The sequence below is a fragment of the Synchiropus splendidus genome, chromosome 9, assembly GCF_027744825.2.
Source record: "Synchiropus splendidus isolate RoL2022-P1 chromosome 9, RoL_Sspl_1.0, whole genome shotgun sequence".
Classification (NCBI taxonomy): domain Eukaryota; kingdom Metazoa; phylum Chordata; class Actinopteri; order Syngnathiformes; family Callionymidae; genus Synchiropus; species Synchiropus splendidus.
The window spans coordinates 10758582-10778390 of NC_071342.1; the positions used below are offsets into that span (position 1 = coordinate 10758582).

The 19809-nt window shown below is 41.3% G+C and overlaps 1 protein-coding gene across 1 annotated transcript; it reads right to left on the minus strand.

Annotated features, from left to right (window-relative positions):
* Positions 1-584: 584 nt before the first annotated feature.
* zgc:154058 (Transmembrane protein 150A-like) lies at positions 585-19791 on the minus strand. Its single transcript, XM_053875968.1, has 8 exons — positions 19608-19791; positions 18748-18961; positions 14912-14959; positions 13640-13726; positions 12720-12787; positions 6284-6411; positions 3163-3340; positions 585-3077 (listed from the first exon to the last, which is right to left on the minus strand). The coding sequence occupies exons 2-8, from the start codon at positions 18810-18812 to the stop codon at positions 2821-2823; spliced, it is 831 nt and encodes a 276-aa protein (XP_053731943.1). The 5' UTR covers positions 18813-18961; positions 19608-19791; the 3' UTR covers positions 585-2820.
* Between the last annotated feature and the right edge of the window lie 18 nt (positions 19792-19809).

Sequence of the window (19809 nt, forward strand, 5' to 3'; positions counted from 1 at the left end):
CATATAAAAGGGTTTGTTTAAAAAAAAAATACAAAATAAAAACAGGTAAAAAGATGTGATGGAAAATGTATTTTTATGGGAGATTCCACTGCATGGTGTGGAAGAACGGACCTTTCTGTGAATAAGGCTTTTACGAATGACGTGTCAAGTCGAGTCTTAATGAATGTGATGGAAAAAGGGAGGGTGGATGTGTAGAGATCAAAATTTCCAGGGGAAAGAAAATATATATCAAATGCTTAATGGACTGTTAAAACAAAGCAAAATAGATTTTATTTTGTGCAAAGAAGCAAGGGTGAAACCTTAAATACATCTGAATTAAGAATGAATGAGGACATTTTAAAGGAGGAAAATTACAGGAATTAAATACATTTGAAATTGAATTGAAATTGAACGGAAGAAAAGAAATGTCAAGCTGCAAAGTAAGAAGAAGTAAAGCAAGATATGTAGTGGCAGGAGGAGAAAAATGTACTGGGTTTTTTTTTTTTTACAAATGTAAGAGACAAGACAGGAAAATAAAATAAGGCAAATTGATGATAAAGGTGGCACAAAAAAAGGAGAAAGAGGAAGATACGAATAATGTACTAGAGAATATAAATGTGTTTTTTCAGGGACTATGAAGATAAAGTGTGGTGAGGAACTGGAAAGAGATGACTGTGTGGGACGGAGTATGGTTGAGAACGTGGCTATTTGGAGTGAATAAGAAAGGAAAGGGTGGGAATGCTCATTTATTGAACATGTTTTCAAGTTTAGTGAGATATGCGATAAAAATCAGGACAAAGCATGGCTCAATATGAAGATAAAAAAAGACATGTATGTGGAGGATATTTCAAGGGTTATTTTCTGGACATTTTAAGACAATTTCATTTCATTAAGGAGGAGGACTTTAGTAACAACGTTATTGAGGGATCTTCTTTAATTCCTGTGGAGTTAAAGGAAATAAAAGACAAAGAGGATAAATTACCTGACAGAAAAATAAGGTATTCATCATTGTTTTGTCAATAATGAAAAAAGTGAAACAAAGTCTTAGAATAGCTTATTTGAATCAAATGGAAAATTTGGAAAATGTAAAATATATTCTTTGTGTAACCTTTGATAATGGAGATAAGTCATTTTTGTTGCGATTATTGCCATGAGATGAATCTCCTTTTATGTTGTATTATCTGGGATGTATACTATTTTTTATACTTTTGATAATAAAAAGTCATTTTTTGAGTTTTGAAAAAATTCTGTCATCGTTCACCAAAATCACTGAAGTTCGACTTTTGCATTTGAATCCATTTTTATGAACAGATTTTATTGTTGAAGGAGAAAAGTCGGCACAATCACGTGACTTGGCATCAACAACCTGAAACTCTTTGGTAACACTTTAAGGCACAAGTGGAGGGTTTTGCATTTGCTGGTTAGTAGTACATCAGTATCAAGCATCTATACTCTCAGGAATGTTTCCGCACTAACAAAATATCATATCTTGGATAAGCTTCATCAACAACCTCACAAAAATATACAAGACCAACGATGAAAGCAGAGACAACACAGGCGCCGAACAGACTCTCCAGGTCGAACAATGCGGCTGGTGATGTAACGTGTTCCTGAGAGCAAAGATCACAGACGGCTCAGTGGAGGAGATGTGCGTCTCAGTGAACCCACCAAGTCTCCTCAAGGGTGGAGCGTCACGTCCCCAATAATGGACAACTCGGAGCCAAAAACATCAAGTACAACACGTCCGCTTCAAACAAGAGATAGATTACGACCACCTGTCTCGTCATGTGACCCTCACTGGAGCTGGCTGTGGTCAGAGCACTTGAGCGGGGACTACACCTAGTCTGCCACCAGAGGGAGCTGATGTCGCTTGAGCAAACTACTCGCACGTGATAACGGGCTGCTCCCTGAACCGGTTTGAATGGAAAAGCTACACTTCCCACCGCAACTTTGATAACATTCACCTACGCTAAATGTTTACGTCATACATCGACTTCGGTTTGAAGTCATCAGATTAAAAAAAAAGACACCATATTTGTGACAATCGGAGTCGCTTCACCACGTTGACGTCAGTGTGCTGCATAAAACAGTAGTTTGTGTTGCTACCCAGCAGCTCCAGTTTATTTGGCTGCATTAATAATACGCTAGAGTGTGACAAATGAACAACAGCTGCGGCGTATTGAACCGTTGAGAGCGTCAGACGGGGTGAATAATTGAAGGCTGATCTGCAACCGTGTTACATCACTCTGGAATAGCACAGTTATCTCAGGTAGGAAGGCCGGCTGTGAATCAGCAGCAACACTACCTCTTGGTATTTCCTAGCACCAAACGTACGACCACGTGGTTTTCATGTGTGGCCATCTGACTTGGTCCCTCCTCGCCCGGCGACTGTTAATGTGGCACTTCTCATGGAGTCCACGATCAAGGACTGCCACCACTCAAACTACAAAAGTCCATAATGCACTCCAACACTTTTAAAACTGACACTAGTTGGAAGTGGTCTCACCATTTCTGATCCCCAAAACGTCTCGATTGTCTGAAAGAATCCTCTTAGAATGTGCCACTACTTTTTTTTTTTAAACTGACAGTGTGGCGTAGAGATAGGTTCTTGTCGTCTTTGACGGTTTAAGTCCAAGGATCCATGGAGTCCACTGCTCCCAAGAGCGAGACAGTCAAAGGCCACGCTACTGGAGTCCTCTCTGATGGTCAGGAAGCGAGCTACACTCTTGTGTAACGTGCAAAAGGCAAATCTTTGGAGACAGTTTTGTTTCCGGGTCAGTCCTGCCGCCAGTTCCCAGGGCACTGAGGAGGAGGGTCCCCCCAAATGAGCGGCGGAAGCAGCTACAGGATGGTCATGTTCTCCGGCGGAAGAGGCTGCGAGCGTGGGACGGCACCTCCCAGCGCGTCCACCTTGTGTTCCCTCCCGCCGGGTCCCAGAGCGCCTCCTCTTGCCAGCACCGCCATGGTGTCTCCAGACACGCCGGCAAACTCGAACGAGAAGGTGCCGAAGAAGAGCATGACGATGACGCAGAACACCCACTCGAAGATGGCGGACGCATGCTGCAGCGCGAAGCTCTCCTGACAGAAAAACACGCCGCCTGCAAACACGGTTAAGGACAAACATCTGCGGAAGAACCAGCTTCTTGGTGTACCTTATTCACACCATCGGTCAGAGAAGGATACTCAGCACTAAAGCTATGAAGCTCAGCAGGGCCATGCCCAGTCGCAGGTGGGCCACGTTGTACTCCCCCTGGGTTTTGGCCAGTCGATATGTCAGCGCAGACTGAAGGCACACAAACAGCATGCTGGTAGGGAAGGCCACGCCTGCTCCCACATAGTGGAGGACTTTGGCGTTATCCACCTGTCACAAGACAAGAGAGCGTGAACAACACCTCCACTGCTGCGTTTCTGCCCTTCTGACTTGGGATGAATCGAAATGTTGGAGAAAGGGAGACGTAAGAAACAGCCATCTCACTCAGCTGGTCACAAGAAGAATTTGAACAATAAACAAAAGCGCCGCTGAGAGCATGTGACGGCTGGATTTGGCACCAACACAGAGAGACGAGAGCGACTCGGAGATAAGATTCCGGGGAACCGTTCGAGGGTTTCAGTTTCTATTACAGCAGAAATGAAAACTTTATCTGGCGATTTTACAAGATAATTAGGGTCATTTAGGCTTTGCCACAGACTGAGAAACACAACCCAAACACACAAAGTTGTCCCTGAAGATTACATCTATTAGGATTGATTGAATGAGAGCCTGAAGACCTCCGCCTGAGGGCTCATTGAAGCGTGTCATATTCTAGGGGGAAGTTTTGAGGAACTGACAGGGAGTGCCTGGTGTAACGTCTCAACCGTCGGTTACAATCCAAAACACAAAGCGGTTTTCAAAAGTAGAAGGCAGGGATGACTGGTGGGGGGGGTGAAACAGTCTCACAGAATTCTGCTGGTCGAGGGCCCTCTTCGATCCGGCCTGACACAAGGAATGACAAAAAAAATGATCCAGGTGAACGGAAGTCACCTGGAAGGCCAATGTTGGTGGATAATACAGCTGGAAAACACAGACTCACCAAGGTTCATCTACTTCACAAGTTTGACTCTGTGTGGAGACCTTTCTTCCTGTCCAGTAATAACTGGAATAACTGACTGTAACTATCCGATCATTCAGCAGTATTGTACTATTACACCTTTTTGTATTCCAAGTTTTTATTTACAATTTTTAGTCTTGATTTGTGTCTGTTTTCATTGTTATTTTTGAGTCTCCAGTCTGTATTATCTCCAATTTCCTCAGTGAGCTTTACTGATGTGCTTCTACAGCACATGAAACACATGGAATGGCGCCTGGATTTCAGGATGAACTAATGGAATAGTTGAGGACTAATTCCAAATGCTAGGAGACGCTACTGAGGAGAATTTCTCCAAACCTGCCCATCCTCCTTCAAAGGTCTCAACTCCAGATCAGCCTGCAGTGTTTGTGCTGACGGTAAATCAGCCTTGATGACTCAGCATGATGGACCTGATAAATTCAGCCCCGCAGACGGACGTGGACTGGCAGTTGGTTGCATACATGAATACTAATGTGGCGAGCGGGACACCATCATGTGCGAGGAGGAGCTGAACCACGGAGGAGACTCCCATGATGAGACTAGGTATTAGTCAAGTATGTGTACACGTGTCAAAGCCCCCACCCCCACCAGCCCCCCAGGCAGACGCCGTGTCCGACAGCACGACCAGCTGAGTATACAGATGTGAAGGCAGGGTAAAGAGTTTACATTTGACATTTAATAGCGGATCAGTGCGACTGAGATGTTTGCTCTTCGTGTTTAATATTATCTTTGGAAGGCAAGTTTCTGACCAGGTTGAATCTCAACAGTGTTTGTGCTGTTTATGCAAGTCATTGAAGGAAATTGTATTTCATCATGTAAAGAGTGATCCACAGACACTCACTTCAGGCTTCAGTTTGCCCTGTACACAGTGTGTGTTTACTAAACTAAATTAATCTGAGAACATTTGATATTGTACGCCGCATAGTTCTTCACAGCCACACATGAACTGTGCAAACTCAAAAAGGTTCCGGTCTGACTGGACGTGCCTGGAGAGAGAAACTGTTGAAATACGCGCGCACACACACACAAACTGACAGCCATGTGAAGTGACCAAAATGTTGATAATATGCATGATGTTAAGTCGAAAAAAAAATTAACAACCAAACATGCATGAAGTGTTAGAAATCTAAAAATAAAATAAAAATTTCCTTTGTCTCTTTATGCGGAAAAAAATAAATAGAAAAACATGATTCTATTTCACTAATCCCAGTTTTTTAATCCGCCAAGGAGGTTAGGTTTGTCTACCTGTGAACAAAATGACTTGACAAGCTATCAACAGATACGGATGAAATTATGACTATGGAATATGTGAAATGAGACACATTTTGTAGGTAACTGTAATGATAAGGGCTTCATGATGTATTCTTTCTGTATCTATATCGCGATATGAAATGAATGAGGGTCGCTCGCATGCCTGCTACTCCACGCTACTTAGCTTCTTGAACTCACAACCAACAACTGAAAAGCTGTGTCCAGTCCAGGTGAGGACAGCAACCGCTGCTTTCCAGTTAGTATTTCAGTGCAACCATACAGCTCAATAAAACAATCAGAAATCTACAGGCCTTTAGCTTTTAAGGACCTCTGATCACAGCCACAATTTATGACAGAAAACTTCTCCTTCCTGAACCCAACCGTCTTCCACCAAACCACAGCTGTCTTCCAGTTTCTTACATAACCCATAGTTGTGACTATTTAACCACCGGCTGAGAGAGTTTCCTACTTTAATGAGCCTGCGGCTGTGTACCCGTAGATACTGCGTAAATATGGCAGCTATCTCTTGACCCATGCTGATTCAGTTACATTCAGGAGGCCACTGTGATTATCAAAGCACAAGCACAGGCGTGTGCTTCGCTGTGGACTCTGCCTTTTGAGACCAGGTCGACCAGTTTCACTGGTGCCAGACCAGACCCGATGACTCACTTGGTCCTGGCTCTTCCTGTAAATTTCCTCTCATGATCACGGGCCCTGCAGCGCTTGCTATGCTTCAGCTCCATGCGGCTGCACATCTGTTCAACACACTTGGTGTGGAGGGCCATCAGCCGTCTTCAACACACGATGCTCTTCACTCACATTTGCATATTGTTGCGCAAATATTCAGTTTGGTTTATTTCCGGTTCATCTTAGTGATAAATAAGACAGTGAGGTCGACCCACCTTAATAAAGACCAACATATTTCACTCGTGTTTCTTCATTCGTACCTGGAAGTTGCCCACCATGATGAGTCCCGCTGCACAGATCCAGCCTGTGGAGAGGCTCGCTGTGTTGAGAACACAGTTCTGATGCTTCTCAATGACGTGGGCATAGCGCAGCAGCACGATCACCATCACTGGAAAAAGTGAGGCATAAACAGAGTTAGAGCGGGAAGGAGAATCAGTAACGTGTGGTTATGCTGCAGAAGAAGTGAAAACAAATGTGAAGGTCTGAGCTGGAAATTATGTAACTGTTTTTCTTCAACCGAGTCTGGCTTTCATTTAATGCCACCAGGCCTCACTTGCCAAGAAACACAGAAATCCTTGAAAGCTCATTTCTCTGCCTAAGCGGCGGGAATAGAAGAAGCGAAAAAAAAAAAATGGCGGGAAAGTGGCCCGGTGCATGGTGGGCAAAATCATGAGACGTGAGGGGAAATACAAAACAGTAAATGGGACAGAAGAGTGCTGCTGGGATAATAGGATGTGAGTGGGAGTATTGTTGCTCCACCGAGGACTTGACCCCCAGTTGGTTTGTCTTTGTAAGTGTCTCACTGCTAGAGCACGGAGGAAATGGGGCAGCGATGGTGGCATTGACGTAAATTCAGACTGTCAGAGGAGCTGTTGTCCTTTAAAGCCAAGAGCAGATTGTGTTAGAAGAATAAACAGTGGCATACTTTCAACTTTATAAGGGCACAAGTCTTGTCTGTGAATGGAACCACCAGATCAAATAGGTTGACTTGTGATCACAATTAGTATGCTCCAATAGAACAGCTTCAGTAGTTGGGATCGAAGATACATCTTTATCTCACCCAGTTGAGCTCAACCACAGCGAAGTTCAAAAACTGTTTGTGTTGCAAAAGCCACTGGAAAAGGTAGCCACAGAAAGTAGCAAAGAGACGCACCGCGAAAGTGAAGAGCAACGTTGCTAGAAACCCAGGAAGTGTGTCAAGGACAGTGCTTGACAGGACAGTACTTGTGGACCGTGACATGGCATGAGTAACAACACCTTTATGTTGAGCATGAAATACTCAAAGGGTTGCAGTTGCAGTACCTTCCATAATGAAATTAGATAATTCCATAATATAAGTTAGAAGACATGAAAATCAAACTGGTTTATGATTACTATATTTCGAATATTTCAATTGGATTATGAGAACAAACCCCAAGCCAGAATATAGAATTGGGAGTGAAAATATAATATCTAAAAAAACACTTAAATTAAAGGCAAATAATGAATATCAAATATAAGGAATTACTATACAATATAAAACATTCACTGCAAATTATGTATTAAAATAGTAACATTATTAGCAGTGCAGTAACTGGCATCATCTGCACTGAACTCTGTTTCACATTTTGTGCTCGCCTGTTGAATGAAACAGAACAACCAGAGCCAAAACATTTGCTGTCCAACTCTGGTGCAGGTGCAGGTACAACATCAAAACTGTTCATCATCAAGATGGATTTGTTAGATAATAGTTATATAACTGAGATGAAAGCTTGTTCTTTGAGAGTGACACCGCAGGGGGCCATTTACGGCGCAGGTTTACAGGTGTTGGCTTCTTTGTAACGTCTTGGACTGTGTGTGCGAGTGTTTGGTTAACACCCTGAGGGGTCAGACTGTGGGATAACACGGCCATTTAGGTGGAGTTCAATAGCTGGTGAAAGGGTTGGGCTCAAAACACTTGCTGTACACAACAAATGTCTTTCTGTGCTCTGGAATACACATAGAATTGCGACTCACAATCATGCTGCACGGCAGGCTAATCTTTAAGGGCGCATCACCCTTTACTACGATGAGTTGACACATAAGAACGGAAGCATGTTCGCTTGTTATTTGAAAAAGACTGACTTACAAAAAGAAAAAAACAGGAAGGACAGTGAATCATCTGTTTGCATCTGTAGTAATTCATTGAGGCAGAAAAGGCTCAAAATGTTTGATCAAATCTGTAATGCAAATCACCTTCCTTATTTAGTGTAGCAAGCATATGCTTTTTAATCTAAAAATTTCTTCCCAGGGAGACTCCACTTGACTCATGGAATCGAAGGAAGATCATGACAGCTGTTATTGTATTACCCTTTTTAAAGCACAGCCATTATCAATGAGCAGCTTTGACATAACCTTTAGCAGAAACAACCGACCGATAACATAGAATCTGAAGAGGAACCCTACGGATGTCTTCCTGCACGACCCTGGGAAATGAATTCTACAGTGTGAAGTAAACAGTTAATGAGGTCCGGATAAGACTGCCTGATACATGAGTAACAGTGTGTACCACACTTTGAAGGTCACAGCGTGGTGTCAGAAAAATGTGGGACAGAATATGTGATAGAGACTGTGATGTAGAACAAAATAATTCAACATAATCTCATGATGTGACAAATGATGGACTGACTTTATGCAATCACAGGGCATGTTGAAAATACTAGTTACCTTGATGTAACTTCAGTACTACGCGTACATCCTGCACACTCTAACTGACTTTGCTATCGGTTTATCCCTAAGAGAGATTAAAGTCGCCATAAAAGGTCAATGCACTTGCTAGTGAGCAGAACAAAGAGATTGCTGTACTGTTAGGATCGTGAGTCTGTTTTAAATTGATGACATGCGTGTCAAAACTTCCAAAAATCCCTCACACAACTAAATTTAGACTTGATTGTTAGTATAGATGTAATTCTGGTTACATAAGCTGCCCACTTTAAACATTGTGGGGGGAGTTATTTTGGGCGCAATCAAGGAAAAGAGCAGCCTTTCCAGACTCTGACATTTGTTTTTTTTCCCCCCAACTCCTTGGCTACCAGGGAGAATATACTGCAGTTGTGAGGGGCTGAGTCAGTCGAGAGCGGTGGTTTATTGCATTAGCTTATGGTTTCATGGCCTCTCGGCAGCAGACAGGCTGGCTGAAGATCTTCAGGAAAATTACTTTTTAATAGCAACAGATGATAATTGTGGAACTTTGTGGCAGTGAGCCTTTCTATCAAAATGTTAAAGGCACAAAACATGTCAAACCATTTCCAAATGTACGTCACATTTTGATTTTATTTAACAATGACTGTATTCTTCAGTCCCCGTGCTCTTTCCATGTATGATTTGGAAAATGAGAACAGTTTTATATTTACTTTTCTGAGGCAGTTCCTTGTAACTGAGGTTACATAAGCTATGCCAATGTTATTAATACCACCAAAAAGGATTTTCCTTCTAACTTGAGGAGGTAATAAGAGGACACACACTTGTGTACCATTGCAGTAGTGTCAGTGATACGCATAATAGGGTAAAGCAATGTACCACTCTCACACAAAAACAAAGTAAATACGACTAAACACAGTTGAAGCGACTCAGCCAACCACAGCAGAGAATGCCTCTGTGGTTGAATCCAAAAACCATGCTGGACACTCCTACAGAGGAGGCATGTGTAAAAAGAATACAAGTATTGTTTGTGTGGATGTTGGCAAAAAGGTGGCAACAGGGGAAATCAGTTCAGCAAGTGCATGTTATCCCAGACTGAAGTGAACCCCTGAGCCAACTGCAGCACGGACTACAAAGTAAGACATAAATCAATAGGCTAAGAAGCTAAGAACTGATTATTTACAATGGCCTGTTGTACGGGGACATGCCAGATTGTCTTAACCTAGTTCTGGAGAGCCATAAGAACCTGCATTGCAAGAAGAATTAGCCCCATGCTATGTTTTGTGGAACAGTGCGCGCAACACCAATATTCACAAATATTCCAAAATTGTGAAAGCCTACTTTAGCGACAGTTTAGGACATGGTGAAATTGTTTTTAAACTCACTGGGATTGGGTTTTTTTTATACAGGATATATTGGAAATATTTGTATTTTGCTGAGACAATGCAGTTTGTCTGATGTATAAAATCATAAGAACAACAGGGGTGAGGGGTAGGAATGTAGAGGTACAAAAATTTCATATCCAAATTTATAATTATTAGCATTATTATCGCAGTGTTGTTGCAATATGCTCACATGTTCAAAAAAGTACTTAAATACACTGAAATCATTTAACTGTGTGCTACTTAGTAAGAATAAAAAAACAAACTATACATATATGCAAAAAATATGCAAGTGTTTAGCACAACACTTACAGCATTTTGCAAAGGTATCAAATATTTCTGTTTTTTTCCCCAATAAAATGTCAACTGAAGAATAACACAATCAAATGTAAGCATATCTGTAAGTGCGTGCCAGCATGCCTGCGAAATGACTGTGTCACTGTTGAGGATGAAGAAGCAGCTCGTACGTGGGCAGTGACATCATGGCATGTTTCTATTGTGTCCACAGCAGTGTTGTGGATGTTTCCAACCAAGAACAGCACGATGCAGCACAGATGACTCCAGAACATTAGAAAAAGTGCCTTTTGCGTCATGATCATTTCAAACAGAAGAATCCTGAAGACAACTCGGTTAATTAGTATTTAGCATAATGTCACAAAAGGGAGAGGTTGCATGTAAATCATGAGTGTTTAAGCTGACTGCCTCATTATCAGCATACTATCTTGAGGATTCAATCACACTGCAGCGCAATGTTAAGTCCTCTCCGTCCCTCTGTGTGACGGCCATTCATCTGTGATGGCGTCAGTAGGTCAGTTTAGCGCTGCTCTTCGCGTCTACCGTCTGACTAGTCATTCCTGTACAAGAAAACTTCACACCAAGGTGAAAGTGTGTTTTTCCACTGACACAAAAACGCAGAGAAAAGCCTCATTGTTGAAGTGGAAAGAAGGGGACCAGGCAAAAAGCTGTTGGTTTGGTTTGCATTGCACATACATACACACCTGTGCCGTCAGAATAAGACAATCCAATAAGCAAGCTTTGAATAGTTCCTTGAGGCATGGAGAATCTGATGGACAAACATGGCAAAGGCGCAAACCCCCTCCTTGTACATGTGAGCATACACACACAGCTTGCCTCTGCCACAGCTGGGAAACATTAACTAGACCCGGGCCGTCACAACCACCACTTAGCAGTTGGACGAGCACGTGTAAACGCACAAAAATAATTCAAACCAGCGCACGAGCGCTCCTGTCTTTGCTCTCCATCACGCGTGCTTTCTTTGTGTCTCCATCACACGGAGCATGTGTTCAATGTAAATACATTTGCACGAGGACAACGCATCCGTTTGAATTAATCAAGATATTTTCCCAGCAGTTATATCAGAATAAAACAAATTGACAGAACATAGTTACATAAGAATTACTGTACGGCTCATTACTTCCTTAAAATGTGTCAATATCCACCAGAATATGGATGTTTAATTAGTTGTATTTGCTGTAGCCACAGGGCTTTTGACTGACAATGTGTTCTGGGTAGATCATGTGTTGCTGCAATTGCTTTAAAAGAAAAGATCTGATAGATACGGTGATCACATGACATCCTGATGCTACCCTATATAGGCCAACAGGAAGGCCCACTCACTGCAGTAACCACAAGGCTTAAGTTTGGGTTTAAAGCATCACATCAACCCAATTTGTTTTTCATTATGGACGGTAAATACAAGCAATGATGTCAGAAAATTAGTGTAGATGGGTCTCAAACCAGTGGCACACAAGAAGATATAAATTCAATATTGAACTGGCCTTCAGACAGCACTGCCGCATGCACATCACCAGGCTGAGACATGCGGTCATGCTGAGTCTAGGTGTACATCATCTCAGATGGAGCAAGCAGCGACATTTACTTATTACCTCTGATGGCCCCTCAATAAATTGAATTCAAGAGCCCTGCTCTAAAGGGAGGAGAAGAAATGAACCTTAAGGTGTGAGAGGATGCCTCAAAAACATTGACATTTATCTGAAAGTAGAATAACTTATCCTTATCATAATGTGAAGACGTGTCTCTGTACAGTTACACAACCAGCCCCATCGCAAGGTCAAATATTAAATCGCGGTTAAGCATCCGAATTTAAGATTGAGACTTGGGTTTGGATTAAACAAAGATAATAGGCCAACAAGTTGAGGAAGCGTGTGAAAGTTTAGTGTCTCTGACGTGACACAATGAATTGCAGATCTATTACTGTATATGCGAGAAAAAAAAAACTTTTATAGATTGAAAATCTTAAGAACTGCGGACAAACCAAACGTTTTGTGATCTTTTTAATGAGAAAGAAATCCTGTTGCAGGACCAAGAGCTGTCAGCGTGCTCCTGTTAACTATAAAAGAGTTCAGCAACAAGCGCATCACATTTACACCACTAGACACAATGCCTGAGGCTCAGCAGATGATTAATGACACAGACACACATTATAAACCGATGGTGAAGGACGTGACGCAGGTTGCAACCTAGCTCATTGTCGAAGGTGTAAACAATTCAGCGCCTGACATCTAATTTTTTTATAATTGGTTTTTTTTTGTGAATCCAGATGATGCCATCAGAAGAAAGGAAAAACATGATTTTGTGTGTGTGTGTGTGTGTGTGCATGTGAATCAGCTCTTACCCATGAAGGAGCCAGTGCTGCAAATAAGGCTGAAGAAGCAGCTTTCAGGAGGAAAGGTTCCACATTTACTACAAAAGACAGGGAGGAGAGTAATCATTGATCAACTAATGTTGCATGAAAGAGAAGACTTAAACAATAGAAGGAGACTTCTCATCAATCTCTTATAACTTGATTGTTTTAATGCTCTTCCTGGAATCACGTATTTGAGGAGAGGGACAGAGACAGTCAGCCAACACCGTCTGCCGGCACACAAGCTGCTGCTGCACTGTAAATCTAAAGCCCCCTCAGCTGACTGGATTCACACACATTCTTCAGCGCAAGGATAAAAGAAGAAAAAATGTTGGACCAAATCCTTCTTTTGACTCCAGCATTTTAAGGATAATAGTAGCACAGTTGTGACTTTAGTAACTCAATGTAGTTATACAACGAGGGATTCAAGTTTAAGCTTGAACACTTAATGAACTGTTTAAACTCTCTTAATCCAGTTCCATCCATTAACATTTTTGTGATCTTTTTATTAGACACACTGAGATTTGTTCTTTACAAACCACAGGACTATTTACATGATCGTCTCTCATGTTCAGAGCTTTCTGCCCAGAAGCTAAACAAAAGAGCGGGAGTGTCTTGATTTTTTTTCCCCCAATGTAAGCTGACTCCTCTACGTGTGTGTTCATATGGTTGTGCAGATTTTTCAACTGCCACGGTGGCAGGATATATCAGCCCAGAGCTATTTTCAGAATGTACACACACACTTTAGAGACCTGTCTCCTTCAAACGTGACATGTTTTTTTTTTCACTCCCAGGGCATTGTCAGAGGTCACGAAAAAACAATAGCACTGTGTTCCGGTTTTTAATCACCAGTGAGAAAGTAACTTCAGGGAAGAGACACAGAGGGAAGATGAGGTGAGAGTCCCGCTGACCTGATGAGAGGTACATTGTCTAGTGTGCAGCAGAGTGTCGGTCCACTCTGCATGTACAGATCCTCCTCACATGACTGGTTGTACAGCCTGCAACAGAAAAGACGAAACTGTTTCAAAATAGATAGTTTGTATTGTAGCTCAGAGATATGACCGTGAGCTTGTAGGAAAGAAATGTTTTGTAAATGTTTTACCACACAATGTTAAAAAATTATTCCTTCCAGTTTCATTGAACATGTATTACAACACATTCAACACTCTACAACTTCAACTGTTTATTTTTGCATCACTCTTTATTGTGAAATTTGCTGAACCAAATACACTCAAAACAGAGAGAATTTTCAGACTGCATTCGCTATCATCTAAACACTGACCTCCTGTACACACAGTGTTAAACTGGGGTCTCAAGAGGACACAGTTGGATCAAATCTCAATGTGTTCAGCATTAGCAAATGCATTGGTAACACAACAAAATGGCAATAAACTATAAACAACATTACACTTCACAACTCCATATAAATTATAAACTATAAAATCCTCAAAATAGCTTGATTTCTCTGGCTAGAAGAAACCATTTTTTATTGATGGTAGAGATCAAGAGCTATGTTAGGCTACACAGCTGAACTGTCACAACAGAGACAGCTTCTAACACAAGCCAATTTGAAGGCACCAACGATGAAAAGAAGCGAGTTTACTACTGTTTTGATTGGTGCCAGTGGCAAAAGCATGTGCATATAAGGTATCGCTGGCAACAGATGAACAATATGGTGGCCTCCAGCCTTCCTGTTAAACTATCATTGCAGCAGGTGGATGAGAACCACTGTCATGCGTAAGCATCGACATGCAGACCCAAGCACACCAACCAGAGAGGTTGAGAATATGTCTTTAATTTCACCCATGTGATAAGATCTTTCAAGAAACGTGCATGTCAATTAGAGGAAGTCTTGAGAAATGTTGGCACGTTGCAAGACAAAGAATTTAAATACGAATAAATAATTTCAAAATAAAATATAAATACATATTCTGGGTATTCCAGGAATAGTTTTAACAGCTGTGCTGGAGTTTCCAAATAGGGACATTCATAACATTAAATCAATCATGGGGATAAAGTAGGAAACAGAAATAAATAATGGAGAAATGGTCATGCCTCGACTACCTGGTCCAAGTTGTCATGGTTGGTGCACTTGCTCTTTCGTACGCCACCATAACAAAGTGACATATTCATATTCAATAGAATAAAAAAGGCGCAATGAATGAATAAATAAATAAACGTACCAGTTATCCACAGGACACACATGTTGGTTGTACAGAGCCATGGCATACCTAAAGGAAAAGAAGAGAGGGATACTGAATGAAACTACATTCAAACTGAGTGTATATATTACATAACAATCAAGTCAGTCAGATGACTTCTAAGAGGAGCTGGTTTCACCATTCAACACTATCACACCCACAACAGTGACGACAGATAACTCACTCTAGTAAAGCCGCTGTTAAAATCAATTGACATGTTGAATTAGAGAGGGTCCAGGCCGGATCCATCAAAGTCAGTGGTTGATGACCCCAGGTCAATCAGCTTAGTTCAACACCTAATGCAGCGAACGTCAAATAGACGGTGTGAATAGAAGTTTATCGGAGCTCATCTGAGCTCATTCGTAATGTCCTGAGCTCCATGTCTATACTGACCACCGACAGTAGCACAGTAGTGAAGTTTTAAGTAAGCTGCAAAGTACTGGTCAACAGACCTCACAAGGTGAGTTGTGACCCTTCTATGGCGAGTTAGGGTTGCTTCAACCAGGCTTAGTCTGCCTGATGGTTTTCCTTAAACTGTAGGGTTTATGGTCGAGTCGGAACATGCTTAGTGTCAAATGCCTGCAAAAGAAGGGTAGTAATGCATTGCCATCTAAAGGGTACTCAGTGTGTGACGCCATTGAAAGAGAAATATCTGAACCCTGGAAATGGTGTAGACAGCATCCAACAGCCTGCGTACTCGCACATGCATTCTCAACTGATTGCACAATGTTTAACTTGAAACTCCACTTAATTTAACTTTGTTCAGCCATCACACTAATAAAGTATCGTCGAGTGTGACGACATACTGCAGCACAGTAAACATCATAACCAAAATCTTAGCCATTAATGTTGAATATGGGTTCAGTTTGTTGCCTTTTACCTTGTAAGGCCCAACACTCATGTATAGAACATGGAACAGCAATAATAGCTTAGCTAAACCTCTACTGTAGCTGAAGTTACACATGTAGAACTACTTTTAAAAATGGTGTTCCCCTTATTCAAAAACATGTTTCGTACATTCGAAGATGCTTATTAAAAACATCATGGCTGTGTTTAGTTCCTCATGTCAATATGTTGACAGCGTATAGATTAAACTTTATTGTTTGGAAGTTCTGCAATAGATTTGAATCTCTGGAGACAATAATGTTGCACAAACAAAAGTGAACAGCTTTTTATTTGTGTTTCCAAGTACGGAAATTTACATCCGCTTGTGATCATTTTCACGTTTTTTTTTTTTTTTGTAGTTGTCACGTTATGATTAGTGAGTGATTGAAAGGCCAAATGTGATTGTAACTAAATGCTGGAGTTCAGAAAGCGGTCAGTGGCTAATTAAATCGGATTATAGGGGAGTGAGCATTCTTCTTTACGACATTTGGAGGAGAGAGATGATCAAGTAAAGAAAGGATAGATGAAGACTGACGCAGGAAAACACTGTTTTATCATGTAGAAATAAACCTCAATGGTGTGAATGCACATGTTTGATGTGGTTGACATTAGCATGGTTTAAAAAAAAGGAAGAAGTTGGACAGCATCATGAACATAAACAACCCTGAAACATGAGCGCTCATAAGCTGTTCTATATCACAATTTGAAAATAACGTTAGGGTTAAACCAGGTTTGACCATGTTGGTCATCCCCTCCATCTACGATTGTCGGCTGTGGGAAGTTTTCTATATTAAGTCGGTTTAAAATATGTTTGAAAGAGGCAGCGTAATCACAGGTTTGTTTGCATAATTGGACCTTTGTGGTGGTTGTAAACTATAATCGCACGCTGCAGGGCAGCACATAGGTGGAACAGTGCCTGTTTTTATCCAAGATTTAACAAGCAACACATCAGAACGACTTCATGGGAAACTTCGCTCTGCACACTAAATATTTCCATAGAAAGTCCCAAAGTAACATGACGAGAAGACAGAAAAGGGGTGATATGTGAAGAAAGACAAAAAGCTTAGGAAGAAACTAAATGTCCTGAATTTGGCTGGCAGAAATGGGATCTAAAGGTTTAAGGAAAATAAATCCACAACCCTCAACATGCATAAACAGAAAAAAAGTATTCCTTGAAACCTAATTTCACTCATTTGAAGAGTTCAGACAGAGTCAATACTTCATGGTGAAACATAAGCGTAACTGACGGAATGTCGGCAGACCAAATGTATTTAAGCCACTCGATAATATTTATGCACTCTATAAGTGCGATGATAACAATAACGCTATAAACATGATCCCAGTTTAGGAAGACCTTAGGTGAGTTTAGGTGGAGATGCTGAATAAAGTCCTTTTCAACTTCCAAATACGCCCCTTCCTGTGTTTACATTACTTCCATCCAGTAACTCAAAGTTGTAGGAGGGTGTTACACAACAGCTCACATCCTTTGACATTCCACGAGTGTGTAAAAAAGACCTCTCAGAAACAAGGCACCCTTGTCAACGCAAGAGGACCAGAGAGCAGAGAAATGTGCGGCACCTCTCTTATTCTTGCTTTTAAACAGTTATGGCCACCTGAACACACATCCCTGATTGCCCTGTGAATCATTCATGTTCATTAAACTCTAATTGGTGTGTACATTTTACCAGTTGACAGCTAAATAGCCTACTCAATCTCTGCGACAACATCAGACAGAATATGTGGCCAAAACAAAAGTGTGAATAACAGAATTGGGCCATCTGTCTCCTGCCTTGGGGTTTGAATTCCTCCTCAAGGAGTAATAACAGAGCACATGCTTGAGCAGTCAGAGCGCACACTACCAGGAGGTCGCTACTGGTTGATCGACGCAGGATTTGTCTCCACACACCACACAGAAATGCTGTTTTGCTGAGTTGCACGTCTGACTTTCTAAGAAAACGACGAGCCAATCTAATCCTCACTCAATCGCCATGACGCCCAAGAATCCAGGGTAAACATGCAGGAGTCCCCTGGAGGCAGCACAAGATGTAGTAAACCTTAAACCATGGACCAGAACCACTAGTTCCTTTGACTTTGACCTAGATAGAGCTGAGTATTTCACTTTCGTGTGTACTTAGAACATGTAAGTTATTAGCATCTGTTAGCATTACTGTCGCTGACTTAATGTTTATTGTGTGCCTTGTTTGGTGTAGGTGTTAAAGGCTAAGTCCTTGGGAGTAAATTAAAAACAGGGATGTTACTTGTTTGACAATTAAGTTTGCTCTAATTACACAACAATAATCTGTGTTCCACCATCCTTCAGCTCAAAGGGCATGACTATTTACTTTCTATAGGACAGGATAGAAATAAATGCTTAGAATTTAAAAGTCAAACAGTTTTGTCTCCAAGAAATTAAATCGTTTTCTGTATATTCAGTGATTTTCTTTTCCAATTCAAGAATTCAATTCAAGATTAATTAAATGCCCTGTTAAATGCTCTCAAAATTAACACTTCTCATGGCAAAATGTTTAGATACAGGGTCCTGATTAGCATTTCCTGAAATGACCGAGTGGATGGTTTCAAAATATTTAAACATACTGTACAAGGCATAATAGTAAAGACAAAACTGAAAAGGTGACAGCATTAACATCTGATTAGTTTAAGTCATCCAACTGAAAACGGGCTCTTATGCATACTTTTCATACTTTTGAGGCCACCATTTTCATGTATGAATTCATGACAAAAACAATACTCTCGAGTCTAAACTAAAATTGCTGCTTAAACATTGACTTTAAAGAATAATTAAAACACAAAGACTGAAATTGAGCTTGAAAGTGCAATCGTTTAACACTACAGTGAGTTGACATGTTATACGTCAGAGTCTTGCTTTATGACTATTGGAATTTTAAGGAATAACATTAGTTAAGCTGACTTACACGACCCATATTCCAGTGATGGTGAGAGCTGGTAGGCTAACAGGCAGGATCACCCACAGAGTCATCTCTCGATTCTTTCTTCTTCCTCCTCTTGGGCCAGCCGGGCAGAATCTGCTCAGGTGGAGCTACCATTTAACTGCAAATGGCAGACATCTGCAGTGCCACTAACACGTTCATTTCCCAGCCGATAACTGGTGGAAGCAACAGATGTGTCCTGCAGATGGAGAAGAGAGATTGTCAGGATCACACATTCATCTTTCATGACTAGCAGACTGTAGAAGCTCTCATCCACAGGATCACCAGGTCAGTGTCTATGAACCTTCTTTCCTCAATAAATACAATGGACTGCATATTACAAAAAATAGCTAGAGTGACAGTGGTTATACTCTCATGTTTGCTTTCATGGTCAACTCAATTTTAAGTCCAATATATGCTCACTGATGTTGTACAATGTTTAAGATACAAGGTGCATTATAATCATTTGTAGTTAAAGATAACTAGACAAAAATAACGTAATAACTTCATTGGTTTGAGGGAGTAGTTCAGCTTATCAGACAAATTGCTTAAATCTCCACCCACAAAAAATCTATTTTATGTTGACATCATTTTCATACATTCTTGGCTGGCAACGCTTTAAATTTACGTTCTCGTTGTCTATAACAGCTTGAAAGAACTTTCAGATTTAAATGTGAAACCCGGTATTTACGTTGTTATCCTCGTTATTTTTTCTTATAAGAACACTTTTAAGCATCACATAGACTGGCGGTTTGTTCAAATAACGACTTCCGTGTGGTTCTCTTGGGCACGGATTAGCATCATCTTACCTTGACACGGCGGATAAAGCAAACCTGTCCACTCACCGACGTCTTGGGAGCAAGTTTCCAGAAGTTTGGGTCCACTGCACCTCGGGAAATTGAAGTCCAGTCCTTCGGGCGGTTGCTCGCCGTATCCCAAAACTATGTAGGCGCGGAATGCTAGGTTTACTGTCCTCTTGGACAGCTAGACCTCCGTTCTCAAGCCTCCAACCGCCTGTCTGCCACAGAGCTGTTCCCAGAAGCAGCG